At 48.7% G+C, this 14,924-nt stretch overlaps 1 protein-coding gene across 1 annotated transcript in view; it reads left to right on the top strand.

Annotated features, from left to right (window-relative positions):
• Positions 1-14,924, top strand: part of LOC128414918 (probable cation-transporting ATPase 13A4) — a 54,181-nt gene that overhangs the window by 13,058 nt on the left and 26,199 nt on the right. The window contains exons 4-10 of the mRNA XM_053390885.1: positions 1,932-2,002; positions 2,103-2,183; positions 3,338-3,407; positions 5,228-5,362; positions 6,662-6,734; positions 11,032-11,163; positions 13,219-13,383. Coding sequence (XP_053246860.1) covers positions 1,932-2,002; positions 2,103-2,183; positions 3,338-3,407; positions 5,228-5,362; positions 6,662-6,734; positions 11,032-11,163; positions 13,219-13,383 — 727 coding nt within the window. The remainder of the gene's footprint in view (positions 1-1,931; positions 2,003-2,102; positions 2,184-3,337; positions 3,408-5,227; positions 5,363-6,661; positions 6,735-11,031; positions 11,164-13,218; positions 13,384-14,924) is intronic.

The following is a 14,924-nucleotide window of genomic DNA, read 5'->3' as shown; positions in this document are numbered from 1 at the left end:
TTAAACACATTATTTTCTAACATCACATAATTAAATCCTAAGCCTATCTGATATTTGCAAGTTTTTCCAATTAAATTATCTTAGCGTATTTAAGTCAATAGTCTTTGAATTTCATCCAGTCCTCCTGGTGCTCCTCCTTGCCAGGGTGATTTATTGTTCTGTTTTACTGCATTAATGCTCCACCAGCTCCCACCCTCTTATGCGGGGGTCAGCAAACTTTTTCAGGAGGGGGCTGGTCCACTGTCCCTCAGACCTTATGGGGGGCCAGACTAAACATTGGTGTCTCTGGTTGCGAACGGGATCCGTTCTGGAGGCCCGTTCGCAACATGAGCAGAACGCAACACACCGCGGCATGTCTGTGCACGCACAGGTTGCGATTTACCGCGTCTGCGCATGCGCATGTTGTCATTTTGCGCATCTGTGCATGCGCGAGCGGCAAAGAGCAGTGAAACCCAGAAGTAACCCTTTCCGGGACTTCCGGGTCGTCGCGGGATGCAACCTGAAAAAATGGTATTATTTTCTGTTAAACAATAAACCTTACTATTTACCAACTCTTAATTTAGCAGCTTTTATTACAGCTTAATTATATTCTGTAATATGTAGGGTCAGTGACCTCAGCCTTTTTATGAGCGCAATAAACCAGAGGGGCCCTCTGCCCAAGAGCTTGCCAGCTGCCTGCTGGTTTCCTGCCTCGAAAGAAACATTTGTGAATTTAAGCTCATTTTTAAGATACAACCTTGATCAAAAAATATAAGCCTTGATCAAGAATACAGGCTTTGATCAGATGCCTCAGTGGGGGACCCAAAACGAATTCCTATGCCCCACAAATAACCCAGAGCTGCATTTTAAATAAAAGCACACATTCTCCTCATGTAAAAACACTCTGATTCCCGGACCATCCGCGGGCCAGATTTAGAAGGCGATTGGGCCGGATCCAGCCCCCGGGCCTTAGTTTGCCTACCCCTGCTCTTATGCATCACCAATGCTGGCTGGCAAGACTTGGAGGATGGCATCCTTCAAGGGACGTGTTTCAGAAGGAGGCTGGGGTGCAGGGCGTTGGTGGAATCCCAACACCCCGAAATAATAGATCAGAAAAACGAATGCGTCAGTCGTGGCTTCTGAGCGGAAAGGGAAAAGGGGCTGGACTCTGCCGGGAACAATGTCTCAGCAGAGGAGTTTGGTCCTGCGAGGAAGGCTGGCTGGGGCCGAGGGTCGTGCGGTGGCTCAGAGCCTCACCTGCAGCCCCAGAAGCTCCCCGTTCGAATCTCACCTCAGCCACCTGCAGCTTTGAGAGCAGCCAAGAGTGAGGACAGCTTTCCTCCCTCTTTTTTTAAAATAACTTTTTATTCAAAATTAAAACAAATCATATTATCCAGAAACATATCATCCTTATTTCCCCCCATTTTCCCTCCCTCTCTCCTCCCACACAAAACCCACCTGCCCCCACCCCCGACTTCCCTCAGTTCCAGTATTTGATTTCTCTAAAAATGCTGTTTTCTGTATGTTACACAGTTGTATAGATCCTCAACTATTTCGCTGATTAGTACCAATAAAAAGTTTGTGAATGTTTATTCAAAACCAGCCAAGGAGTCCAGTTCGCTTTGTTGCTTCTTAAAATACTTTCTAAAGGGTTCCCATTCATCTTTAAAGTCACAGTTATCCTTGTCCCGTAGCTTGTATGTCAGTTTTGCTAGTTCTGCACAGTCCGTCAATTTTTCTTGCCATGATTCTTTAGTTGGAGTTTCTTCAGTCTTCCATCCTTGTGCTATTAAAACTCTCGCGGCCGTTGTCGCATACATGAAGATGTTTTTCAGCTTTTTTGGCAGATCTTTCCCTACAATCCCTAACAAAACTTCTTCCGGCTTTTAAACAAATGTTAAATGGAACAGCTTTCCTCCCTTGACACTCGCGCCCATTGTTTGGTTTTCCAGGCGAGGTGCCTCCAAGTGCAGAAGATCCGATATGCCTGGGACTTTTCTGCCAAGCGGTTCGTGAAGGTCGGGTGAGTCACCTTGCGCCCGGCTGCCGCCTGTCGCCGGCAAAGCACTGGGCAGGAACAAAGGCTCTCTTGTGGTTCTACGGCCGGTCTCCTTCTCTTGCAGGGTCCTCGAGGAGACACACACCTGCGCAGAGATCCATGCAAAGTTTGGGTCTGGGCTGACCAGCGCAGAGCAGGGCATCAGGTACTAGCTTCACAGAATCCTAGAGTTGGACGGGACCCCCAGCGCTCATCTAGTCCAGCCCCCTGCAAAGCAGGAATCAGAACATGCATGCATCCAATATGAAAGAAGTTGTGGTTGGTCTAAAATCAGCCGCTCAAAGCATCACCATCATCATCACTTTTCGTTTGTATACCGCCTTTCTATCTTACAATACTCAAGGCGGTTTACAAGCTGAAGAAACAAAGAATGTACACCTTATAACAATCTAATGCAATACAAAAATGTGATAATAAAACAGCTTTAAAATAAGCAATCAAATAAAGTAACATTCAACAATCATATATGGAATAATAATATCAGCATATAAAAATTAAACAGAAACCCACTCTTAACAATTACAATAAATAATTTCAAAACTACAATCAATAAAACAATGACAAGCCACAGAGCATAAAATAATACAAATTGAGAAGCAGAGACTGGAGGGTGGGGCAAGGCAGGTGGAAGGAGGCCTTCCTGGTGGAGTCTCTCCCCTCACCTTGGCAGGAGCAGCGGGGGTCTCCGAAAGGGCAGGCAGGAGCCCCACACAGGGCTAGCTCAGTCGGTAGAGCACGAGACTCCGAATCTCAGAGTTGTGGGTTTGAGTCCCGTGCTGGACAAGAAGATTCCGGCATTGCAGGGGGTGGGGCTAGATGGTGACCCTCGTGGTCCCTCCCAACTCCTATGGCCCTCACATGCCATCCCTCTGAGGTGCAAGCCCCAGAGTGTCGGGGGGGGGGACAGAACCCCCATGGAGGTCCCTTCTCCAAGGTGGCACCAACAAGACTGCAAGCAGGCATCCTCCAAAGGGCACAGCTGGGTCATGTCCCTGATGAACCAGCGCCTTACGGGGTGTGGAACATCCTCCTGACGTCTGCCCCCTTTCTGTCCCTTAAAGGCTCCTGCCTCCCCCTTGCCCCCTCCGGAGTGGGAAGGGGGAGCAGGTGCCTCAGGAGCCCCTTGTATTTCAATTAATTGCTTGTGATTTTATGTAAACTGTGTTACTTTGGCTGTTGTTGGCCGCTCTGAGCCTGGCTTGGGCTGGGGAGGGCGGGATATAAATAAAATTATTATTATTATTATTGGTGGACCAGCCATCCCATGGACTCCCTTTTCTCTCTCTTGCTCATCCGCAGGAGCGTCATCTGTGGGCCCAACGCCATTGACGTTGAGATTGCACCAATCTGGAAGCTGCTCTTCAAAGAGGTGCTTCTTCCTGCCCAGAGGCAGCTATCTTGGTTTATCTATATCTATCTTGCTGCAAATACTCTTATCTTTTTTTTCTACAGTGGTACCTTGGTTCCGAAACTCAATCTGTTCCCAGAGTTCATTCCAAAACTGAAGCATTCCAAAACCAAGGCACGCTTTCTCATAGAAAGGAATGCAAAATGGATTAATCCGTTCCAGACATTTAAAAACAACAGCTAAAACAGCAATTTAACATGAGTTTTACTCTCTTGCAAGACAATTGATCCATAAAATGAAAGCAATAATCAATGTGCTGTGCTATAAAATAAATAAGACAGTATTGCAGATGATAAAAATTAAAATTAATTTTTTTCTTGCTTTCTCTGATGATAGTCATTGTTTGGGTGGGGGGCTTTTATCCATTTCCGCAGTCACACAATCAATCAATCTACTGAACTGGATTCCACACAGTCACAAAAACAAATTAACTGAAAAACCCTCAAACACAAAATAAATAGCAAAACCAAAAGCACCAAATACAGTGGTACCTTGGTTCTCGAACTTAATCCGTTCCGGAAGTCCGTTTGACTTCTGAAATGTTTGAAAACCAAGGCGTGGCTTCTGATTGGTGCAGGTGCCCCAGAAACAAGAGCCGACAGCCACATCGGTAGTTCGGCTTCTGAAAAACATTTGAAAACCAGAACACTTAATTCCAGGTTTCCGGTGTTTGGGAACCAAGGCTTTTGAGAACCAAGGTACCCCTGTAAAACACTTTGAGAGGGTTTTTGTTTTGTGGTGTATAAATCTTTACAAGATGTCATGTTCTTTATTTATTCTTTATTAAATTTATGTACTGTACCTCCCCATCACAGGGCGGTTTATGGTATCAAGGCCCACGAATGCAGAACATAATAGGCAGCTGAATAATCGTCCTCTCCTGCCTCTTTCCTTGAGGTCCTCCTTGTCTCCCGCTGGTTGGGCCCCGTTAGCTTCTCCCCATCTCCAGGGTGACGCTGCCCGGCTGGGAAGCCAAGGCAGGCAGATTAGCCCTTTAATCAACAAGAGATTTAGCCTGCTCCCGCCAGAACACCCTGCTCTCAGTCCTGCCACCATCGCCATTCGGAATTTGGAGATTTTGGGAACTGACCGAGAGCCAAGTCGGTCTCATGAAAGCCTGGCTTGCAAAGAGGCCTTCGGGGAGGAAATAGGCCCCCCATGCTGGGCCAAATGGGAGGTGGAGGGGCGGCCTTTTCTGCATCATGGTTGACCAAAGGGGGGGAAGCAAGTTCCCAGGGGGCAGGGAGGCTGAGCCCCAGTGGGGCACCCCAGGAGTTGCCCATCTCCCATCAGCCCCAGGACGATGCCAGCATGGCCAGGGGTCAGGGAGGGGAAGAAGGAGAGGAGTTGGAGCCCCCCACCCACCCAATGATCTTGACTTTTCTGCAGGGCAGAAGGATTCAGAGACTCCCCATTTCCTTCCCCTCCAAACAGACAGCCCAGTCCTCTGAAAAGCACCCTAGTTTCTGGTTCCCCCACGTCTATTTCTTTATTTTGTTTAGTTCATAAAAATGATATACCACTTGATTGCAAAACAACAACACCACCCTCAAAGCAGTTTGCAAAAAGTTTAAGCGATCAAAATCCAGAGAAAGTGCTTGCATGCCAGAGAGAAGGTTTTGCTTGGGCTAGTTTGGTCTCGCTAAGAGAGCGCCGCCAATGCGTTCAGGGTGGGGCGAGGCTCCTGCTCTTGGTGGTGTGGCCAAGGGGTGGGTCGTGGCAGAAAGCCGCCCGAAAGTGCCCCTCACCCAGCCCTCCCTCTCTTTTCTGTTGCTGGGCAGGTGCTGAACCCGTTCTACGTCTTCCAGCTGTTCAGCGTCTGCCTGTGGTTTGCAGAAGACTACGTTGAGTACTCCGTGGCCATCATCCTCATGTCTCTGCTCTCCATCTCGCTCACAGTGTATGACCTCAGGAAGGTGAGCAGGAGGGAGGGGCCTCGCCCAGGCAGGCAGGCAGGTGTGTGTGTGTGTGTGTGTGTGTGTGTGTGTGTGTGCCTCATCGACCTCAGGCAGTGCCGGAATTACATATACAGTGGTACCTCGGGTTACATACGCTTCAGGTTACATATGCTTCAGGTTACAGACTCCACTAACCCAGAAATAGTGCTTCAGGTTAAGAACTTTGCTTCAGGATGAGAACAGAAATCAGGCGGCGGCAGCACAGTGGCAACGGGAGGCCCCATTAGCTAAAGTGGTGTCTCAGGTTAAGAACAGTTTTAGGTTAAGAATGGACCTCCAGAACAAATTAAGTACTTAACCCGAGGTACCACTGTAAGCTAAACAAAGTCAGGGCCCCACTCTTGGCCCCCCCAAAAAAAATTAAAGGAAAAAAACACCTGGATGTACATTCCCAAAATATAAGATATCATCATCATCATCACTATTATTATTAATTATTATTATTATTATTATTATTATTATTATTAATACCCTGCCCTCCCTAGCCAAGACCGGGCTCAGGGTGGCTAACACTAAATATAAAAACGATTGAAATACAGCTTAAAAAACAGGATTAAAATACAAAATTAAAACATTAAAATGTAGCCTCATTTCAGTGGAAACTAAATCAAAAACTTTGGGGGGGATAAAAACATCAAGTCTTCACCAAGGCTAACTATCCAAACTGGTCCTACATGGGCCAGAAAAAAGCCAGGGAAGTCCCCAAAAAGGAGTTCCAAGATAAAAAAACAAATAAAATAAAACCTGCATACAGCAGTTTTTTGTTGTGTAGGCTCCTATGATGCAAGTCATGGGCCCCGCCTGCTCGCCTGGTCCCTGCAGGATCTGATCACAAGAGCAGGACTCTTCCCTCCTGTGGTTTGCGGCAACTGGCACTGCCTCCAGCTGGGAAGGGCGTGTGGCCAGCAGCCATCCCTGGCCCTCTCCCCCTTCATGAATTTGCCCAGTCCTCTTTGACAGCCATCCAAGTTGCTGGCTGTCTCTGTCTCCAGTGGGAGGGAGTTCCGCAGTTTAACTTTGTGCTGCGTGAAGAAGACTTTGCAGCTGGAATCCTGCGAGGTCGGAAGGGCCCCCTTCAAAGCAGGGAGCTCACCTCCCCACAGCTGCTGCCTGGGCTGTAAACTGGTTGGCTGGGATTCCAATCCTGTTCCCTTTCCTGGCGCTGGAAGTGCAGCAGGGAAACGGGGGCCGGGGGCCGTTGGGCGGCTCCTGGCTGCTTCCCAGAGAGATGCACCTCTTTTCTTTCCATGTCCACAGCAATCCGTGAAGCTGCACCGGCTGGTGGAATCCCACAATGGCGTCCTGGTCAAGGTCCTCAGGAAGGAAACAGGTGAGCCCAGGACCAGGGCAGGTCCCTCTCCTTGCTGCACCACTCTGGGCAGGGAAGGTCTGGATCTCCTCTCCCCCTCCCTTCTCTGCCTCCCCTCCACCTCCACTGCAGCCCAGGAGTTGGAAGGGATCCCCAAAGGTCCTCTAGTCTAGCCCTCTGCAAGGCAGGAATCGTGGCTGAGGTTGAGGTGCGGAAGGGAACTGTCTTATGTGGGAATGTTGTAGATACTAGGAGAGGATACAGCGGTACCTCGGGTTACAGACGCTTCAGGTTACAGACTCCGCTAACCCAGAAATAGTACAGTCATACCTCGGGTTAAATGTGCTTCAGGTTGAGCGTTTTCAGGCTACGCTCCACGGCGACCCGGAAGTAACGGAGTGTGTTACTTCTGGGTCTCGCCGCTCGCGCATGCGCAGACGTTCAAAATGATGTCACTCACATGTGCGGAAGCGGCGAATTGCAGACGTGGGTTGCATTCACTTCAGGATGCGAACGGGGCTCCGGAACGGATCCTGTTTGCATCCAGAGGTACCACTGTACCTTGGGTTAAGAACTTTGCTTCAGGGTGAGAACAGAAATCGTGCTCCGGCGGCGAGGCTGCAGCGGGAGGCCCCATTAGCTAAAGTGGTGCTTCAGGTTAAGAACAGTTTCAGGTTAAGAACGGACCTCCGGAATGAATTAAGTACTTAACCTGAGGTACCACTGCATATTGATTTAATAGTATCCTTCCTCTCTCACACTTGTGAGTCAACAGCAGAGTGCATTCCCCAATACACACAGCAGTGGAGGAAGCTGCAAGGGCGCCTGGGGCGGTGCACCCCTGGGATGGGGCGCACTGCGGGGCGCCTGTAGTCTGCCTGCCTCCTCCCACTCAGCCGCCCTATAGTTGGGGGGGAGGCAGCAGGTGGACTGTTTGGGCAGGAGAGACACATGGCTCAGGTGCACTACAGGCTCCGTGGTGAGTGCCACCCGGCATTTTGTCACCCTCCTCAGTGGTGACACCCGGGGCGAACCGCCCCCCCCACACCTCCCTTCCTCCGCCCCTGAATATCTAGCAGGAAGCTAGTTGGTAGATTCATTTGAATCTCTTTACTTTAGCAATTCAATCTGGCTTCGTTCAGACTGGAGTATATTCCTGGTAAGACCCCTTTTATCCCTCCTAAAAAGAAGAAAGATACAAGAAGCTTCTTTTTAAAGTAACAAGAAGTTTACTCACATTCAGTTCACAGTTGGATCCCTGAAGGCAGGCTTCAGCTTGCAGTTACAGATACAGTGTGGCTGACATCCTTGTAAGGATGGGCTCATGTGCTGCTGGCAGAGAGCCAGCAGTGCAGTCCAAGAGAAGAAAAGGCATCAAAAGAGAAAGGGTGACTGGAGCTTTTGTGGGGTCTGCAAGGGTCACACCCATCTACCTGGTCACTAACAGTAGCAGCAGAGAAAACATGATCCCCTCTTTATTTTCAGCTTTCTTGGGCACATGAAACTAACCACAATTACCTTGAATTTCTGCTTAACCCTCAAGAAAGAAGGGCATTTTTGCTGGCGAGGTTTAATTCAAATCCATCAGACCTCCTTTGGGGAAGGTTCTCAGGCAGGGTGGAAGGAGAAAGAACTTGCCCACGTGAAGACCACCTGGCGGAAACTCTCACACATATGGTTCTCAGTTGTAAACTATATGCTGATCTCGGTCAGCAATTTTTAGATCAACTCTGTATCCCCAAATGGAAACCAGAGTCAGAGGTCATACATTTTCCATCACTGGGGAATGATCAGGAGCTCACCAAGTTAGTGGCTGAATATCTCTGTTTGGGGTTTTTTGTGGTCGAAATACACTGCCGATGTCTGATCTCCCTGGAGACCAAGAGATGTGATGACAGACTGCTCTGCCTCCTTTCTTTTAGCAAATGTTTTGTGGCACTGGGGAAGTGGCAATTCTGTATTGATCTGTTTTGGATGTTTGAATGTGATGCCAATAAAAGGTTTGATGATGATGATCTACCTGGACACATGCAGCGGAGGATGCTCCAGGAAGTTCAACTGCCTGGACAAACATCCCCCTGTCTGTGTCCACTCTACGCAAACAAGGAATGTTGTATTTGGCTGCTCCAATGGATTACCTTCCACATTTTAATGCACCTCCCCTCCCCACCTGGCAATACGCAGGGGCCCTTGATATGGGTGTTTCTGTTTGCCCATCTGCTCAGCTCCAAGGAAAGGAACGTTTTGTCTTTGTTTAGGTAGGACAATGGAGTAAAGTCAGTAAAGGACTGGGACATTTGCAGGGAAACCAAAATGCCTATTTACAAAGCTATTGTACTTCCCACCTTACTATATGCTTGTGAAACATGGACCACTTCTAAACAACATCTCCAACTCCTTGAAAGATTCCATCAACGGGGTCTCCAAAAATTTTTACACATCGCTTGGGAAGACAGGCGAACTAATACCAGTGTACTGGAAGAAGCAAAGATCACCAGTGTTGAAGCAATTATTCTTCAACATCAACTTCGTTGGACTGGTCATGTTGTGCAGATGCCTGACGATCGTCTTCCAAAGCAATTCCTCTATTCCAAACTTTAAAATGGAAAGCATAATACTGATGGTCAACAAAAGAGATTTAAAGACTGTCTCAAGGCAAATCTAAAAAAATGTAGTATAAACACCAACAATTGCGAAACACTGGCCTGCGAACAGCCTTGACCAAAGGTGTCATGGGCTTTGAAGACACTCGAACTCAGGACGCAAGGGAGAAACGTGCTAAGAGGAAGGCGCACATGGCAAACCCTCACAGGGATCAACTCCCGCCCGGAAACCCATGTTCCCACTGCGGAAGGACGTGCGGATCCAGAATTGGCCTCCACAGTCACTTACGGACTCATTGTTAAAACCGTGTTTATGGAAGACAATCTTGCTTGGCTACGAGGGATCGCCAAAGAGGAAGAAGGAAGAAGGACAATGGAGGCTGCACAGTTCAGTTAGGGCAGGTGCTGCTACACTAACAGATCAATTTCCTCCAAATGATTAACCATGGAACCGGAGACCTGATCTGCAGCCCAGGGAGAAGCCCAGTTGCTGCTGCCTGATTTTAAGCAGAAAAACCTGAGGTTCCGAATGCCAGAGGAAATGTACTGATGTGCTAAATACTTTGGTGGTTCTTTGTTTAAATTCACTGGTCCTTCCTGTGCAAGGAGCTCATGTTGGCAGGGGACCCGGGTTCTAATCCTTGCAGCTGCCTCAGGGCTGTTAGCAGAAGCTGCCAGTTGGCTAAGGGTGCTGGGAATTATGGCTGGGGGGGGGGTAAACTACAGTTCCCTGAATTCCCAGGGTGGTGGGGGTAGGGAATATGCTTTAGACGTGTGGGGTGTGTGCAGCCAGAATCGAGAAAGTGTGGGGCATGGCAGACTTTCCTGAGTCACCAAGAGGGTTGAGAGTGAAACTGGCACAGCAAGGCTGCGGTAAATAACAGTTTGCAGACAAAGTCCTCATGTGGAAGCAGGGAGGGGCATTTTCGGTTTCTATCAGTTTCTCCATTTCCCACATTTCTGCACCAGTCTACAAATTTTGTTTGTTAAAGTCCAGATAAAAATTCACCAGTGAATAGCACATCAGTATGCAATTTTGCCCAACGCACATTTCTGCAAAGCAATTTCTGGCTGTTGCTTTGAGTAATATATGCACTTAGGATCACACATTACCCAAGCCTGAGCCGTTTAAGGCTTTAAACACGAACGGGAGCACCTTGGATTGGCTGCCGAAATGAACTGGCAACCAGCCCAGCTGTTTTGAAGGGGGGGTTATACAACATCCAAATTAACTTCAAGTGGAATAAAGCTCTTGTCCGTCTAGCACAAGAAATCTTCCTTTTGCAGCTAGGAAAGTGACTGGGAAATGCACAGGAAAGTGTGTGATGCACAAACAATTACAGTGGTACCTCGGGTTACAGGCGCTTCAGGTTACAGACGCTTCAGGTTACAGATTCCGCTAACCCCGAAATAGTGCTTCAGGTTAAGAACTTTGCTTCAGGATAAGAACAGAAATCGGGCTCTGGCGGCGCGGCAGCAGCAGGGGGCCCCGTTAGCTAAAGTGGTGCTTCAGGTTAAGAACAGTTTCAGGTTAAGAACGGACCTCCGGAATGAATTAAGTACTTAAACCAAGATACCACTGTAACAGGAAGACCTCCAGTCGCCCCACAAGTGAGTTGGGGTGAATGCGGGGGGGAGGGGCTCCTGCCCCACAGCTTCTACTCTGCTCCTCTTGATATTCCAGAGAAACCTTTGCCTCTCTCCACTCCAACCAGGTGTCCAAGAGGTGGAGTCTCGCCATCTGGTGCCCGGAGACACCCTGGTTTTGGGAGGGGGCAAAAGCCTGCTGCCCTGTGACGCCGTCCTGATCCACGGCCAGTGTGTTGTGAACGAAGCCATGCTGACAGGTGAGGAGGAGGAGGGTGGTGTTGCCTCGTGCGGCTGAGGGGTGCTCCCAGGGCGCAGGGGTGCCCTGCCTGGGTGAAGGTGCCCAGGGAAGCTGGCAGCCCCAGAGCCAAGCGCCAGGAGCCAGGCTCAGCAGCGCAGGAAGAGGCAGAAGCTGCCATAGAATCGGGGCCGGATTGAGATTGGATGCGGCCCTCAGCTCCTGAAGCTAATTGGGCCCTTTACATGTCCAGCTGTCCTTTGTCAACAACAAATTGTCGCTGTTTTTTTCATGTTGAATACATGCTATATGGTAATTGATGGACCTCATAGGTATCTCAGGCGATTTGCACATCACAAAATATGTATTTTATCAAAACAATTGTTGAACTGAAATGCAATTAAGAAGATTAATGGTGAAATAATTATTAAGCTCTAACTTAAAATTATTTTTTATTCATAACAAACTTAACAATGCAAACACATTGGAATTTGGCAATAACAAAAGTTCATTTAGCAACGCAATTTACAAAGACTCAGAAACAAGTCTCTAGAAACTTGCTATAACATGAAATAATAATACAGTGGTGCCTCGCAAGACGAAATTAATTCGTTCCGCGAGTTTTTTCGTCTAGCGAATTTTTCGTCTTGCGAAGCACGAAATCCCATAGGAATGCATTGAAAATAAATTAATGCGTTCCTATGGTCAAAAAAAGTCCAAACAAAGCCAAATTTGGTACAACAAGAGTTTATTAAGTGCTCTTTAAAGTCACACATACTGTAAAGAGCATTTCAAAAATTTAAGGAACAATAAATTAAGTTTCTAAACATGACAGAAAAACATTTAAAAATCAACAAAGTGTACCGTACATTTTCTAAGACTCTGGGGGACCACTCGAAGAAGGTTCCTCTTCCACTCTTTGCTTCTTGCTGAAGAACCTGTCCATGGTCTGCTGCTTCATCCGCCTTTTCAGCACCTCCCTGTAAGGCGACATGACCGTCGTATCAAAGGTGTTCACAAGGTCATGTGCCACGTGCTTGTCAGGGTGGTGCCGCTGTGCAAAAGCCTGCACATCCTTCCACTTCAGGCAAATGTCCCTCAGTTCTTTGGAGGACAGCCGTTCCTCAGTTGCTTCCTCCTCTTCCAGCGAGGCCTGCTCCTGCGCAGCCTCTGCCTGCAGTTCGACCAGCTCCTGGGTGGTCAGCTCGTGGTCGTGCTCCTCCACCAGCTCGCTGACGTCCTCCTCTGTGACCTCCAGGCCCATGGTCCTCCCCAAGGCAACAACGTCCTGCACCACTGTTGACTCTGGTGCATCAGAGTCACTTGGTGCCACACAGTCCGGCCACAGGCTGCGCCAAGCGCAATTCAAATTTCTCTGGCTGACCCCGTTTCAGGCCGTGGTGATCATCTTCAAGCAGGTGACGATGTCGAAGTGGTCCTTCCAGAATTCCTGCAGGGTGATGGTGGTGCAATCAGTCACCTCGAAGCATCGCCTGAAAAGCTCCCCCAGCCCCTCCCCAACTGTTGCAAACCCCTCCCCAACTGTTCCCCCAGCCACCCACCACACAGAAATTCAAACCCAGAATTTTTTTCGTCTTGCGAAGCAGCTCGAAAAATGGAAAACCCTTTCGTCTAGTGAGTTTTTCGTCTTGCGAGGCATTCGTCTTGTGGGGCACCACTGTAGGTGTAAATATATGATGCAAACTACTAATAATTATAAATAGCAGAATGTAGGCACCCTATATATAGAAAGGAGCAAAGCAGTGATATTTTAGGGAGCAGGCTAGCAGGCGGGGGCCATGAGTGACATCATAGGAGCCGACACAACACAAAACACGGTTGCTCTATGTAGGTTTTATTTTATTTGTTTTTTATTTTATATTTTAGAAATGTGCATCCAGGTTTTTTCCCTTTAAATTTTTTTGGGGGGGCCACCAAGAAAGTGGGGCCCTAAGCTAGAGCTTTTTAGTTTATACATAAATCCGGCACTGCACAGAATCCTAGAACTGGGAAGGGATCCCCAGAGGTCCTCTAGTCCACCCCTTTGCCCCTTTAATGCAAGTCTGCTCTCCTCCAGGAGAGAGCATCCCAGTCACCAAGACCTGCTTGCCTGGGGACGACCAGGACAGCGGCCGGCCTTGGCGAGAGAGCTGTGCTGAGGATTTCCGGAGACACCTTCTTTTCTGTGGGACGGAGGTCATCCAGGCCAAGGGTCCAGTGAGAGCCGTCGTTCTGCGGACCGGTGGGTGACACCATTGGCCGGGAGCAGGGCGTTGGGGGAGGGGGGGAGGGGGCTTCTGCCCCATTTGCTGAGCGTCACCCTGTCACCTCCTGGATTGTAGAACTGTAGAGTTGAGAGGGACCCCCAAAGGCCATCCATCCCAACCCCCGGCAATGCAGGAATCGCAGCTCAGAAATCCCATCTCCTTCCCTCTCTCCTCCGTCCCTAAGGTCAGTGCAGAGAGGCCTCTGGGTTGGCCCAGTCCAGGCACCAGATCTGAACTGGGAGGGCACGGGGGCCCTTCTCCCAGATGAGCGGGGGGGCTCTGGCATGGGCTCAGGGCTTTCCAGAATCCCTTAACGTAACCGACCCCCCCATGGACATGCTCTCTTCATGTGCCCCTCCCCTTTGCCAGAGCACATGGTGCAGTCCTGGGTTTTGGTCTGCAAAGAGGGAAGGGGGTGGTATTCTGCCCTCCATCAAGCTTCCTAGCCCAATCCATACAGGAGGAGCCAAAAGGAAGACAACTTTGCTATGTTTGAAATTATGTAAATCTTTTCATCTTGTAAGCCGCCTTGAGCATTGTTTTAACTGTGGAAAGGCGGCATACAAATAAAAAGTGATGGTGATGATGATGATGAACTTGCCAAGGTTTATTTGTTATTCATCTACAAAAATATTTATATGCCTCTAGTTCACAGAGGGGACGGGACGCGGGTGGCGCTGTGTTCTAAGCCACTGAGCCTCTTGGGCTTGCTGTTCAGAAGGTTGGCAGTTCAAATCCCCGCGACGGGGTGAGCTCCTGTTTTTCGGTCCCTGCTCCTGCCAACCTAGCAGTTCGAAAACACGTCAAAGTGCAAGTAGATAAATAGGTACCGCTCCGGCGGGAAGGTAAATGGCGTTTCCGTGCGCTGCTCTGGTTCGCCAGAAGCGGCTTAGTCATGCTGGCCACATGACCCAGAAACTGTAACCCTCGGCCAATAAAGTGAGATGAGCGCCGCAACCCCAGAGTTGTCTGTGACTGGACTTAACTGCCCTTTTGCCTTAGTTCACAGGGGAGAAAAAGCAAAGTGGTTCACAGTATTTATTGCATAAAGGCATATAGCAAAAACCATATTTTTTTTAAAAAAAATTAACCATCAATTAACCATTCAGAGAAACCCAGCCTCCACTATCTCCATATTCCACTTCTCATCTTCTGCCCTGAACCCTCACTTCTGGAACTGCACCCCCAAACTCCCAAGACCTCCCTAACCCCACCCTCAGCCCAGCCCCACATTTAGGGACTTGTAACTCAGAGCTTAAAAGAACCTTTTAATGAGGGTGAAAGAGGAGAGCGCAAAATATGGTCTGAAGCTCAACATCAAAAAAACGAAGATCATGGCCACTGGGCCCATCACCTCCTGGCAAATAGAAGGGGAAGAAATGGAGGCAGTGAGAGATTTTACTTTCTTGGGCTCCATGATCACTGCAGATGGTGACAGCAGCCACGAAATTAAAAGATGCCTGCTTCTTGGGAGAAAGGCGATGGCAAACCTAGACAGCATCTTGAGAAGTAGAGA

The sequence above is a fragment of the Podarcis raffonei genome, chromosome 5 (assembly GCF_027172205.1).
Source record: "Podarcis raffonei isolate rPodRaf1 chromosome 5, rPodRaf1.pri, whole genome shotgun sequence".
NCBI classification, from domain to species: Eukaryota; Metazoa; Chordata; class Lepidosauria; order Squamata; family Lacertidae; genus Podarcis; species Podarcis raffonei.
This window is presented reverse-complemented; position numbering and strand designations above follow the sequence as displayed.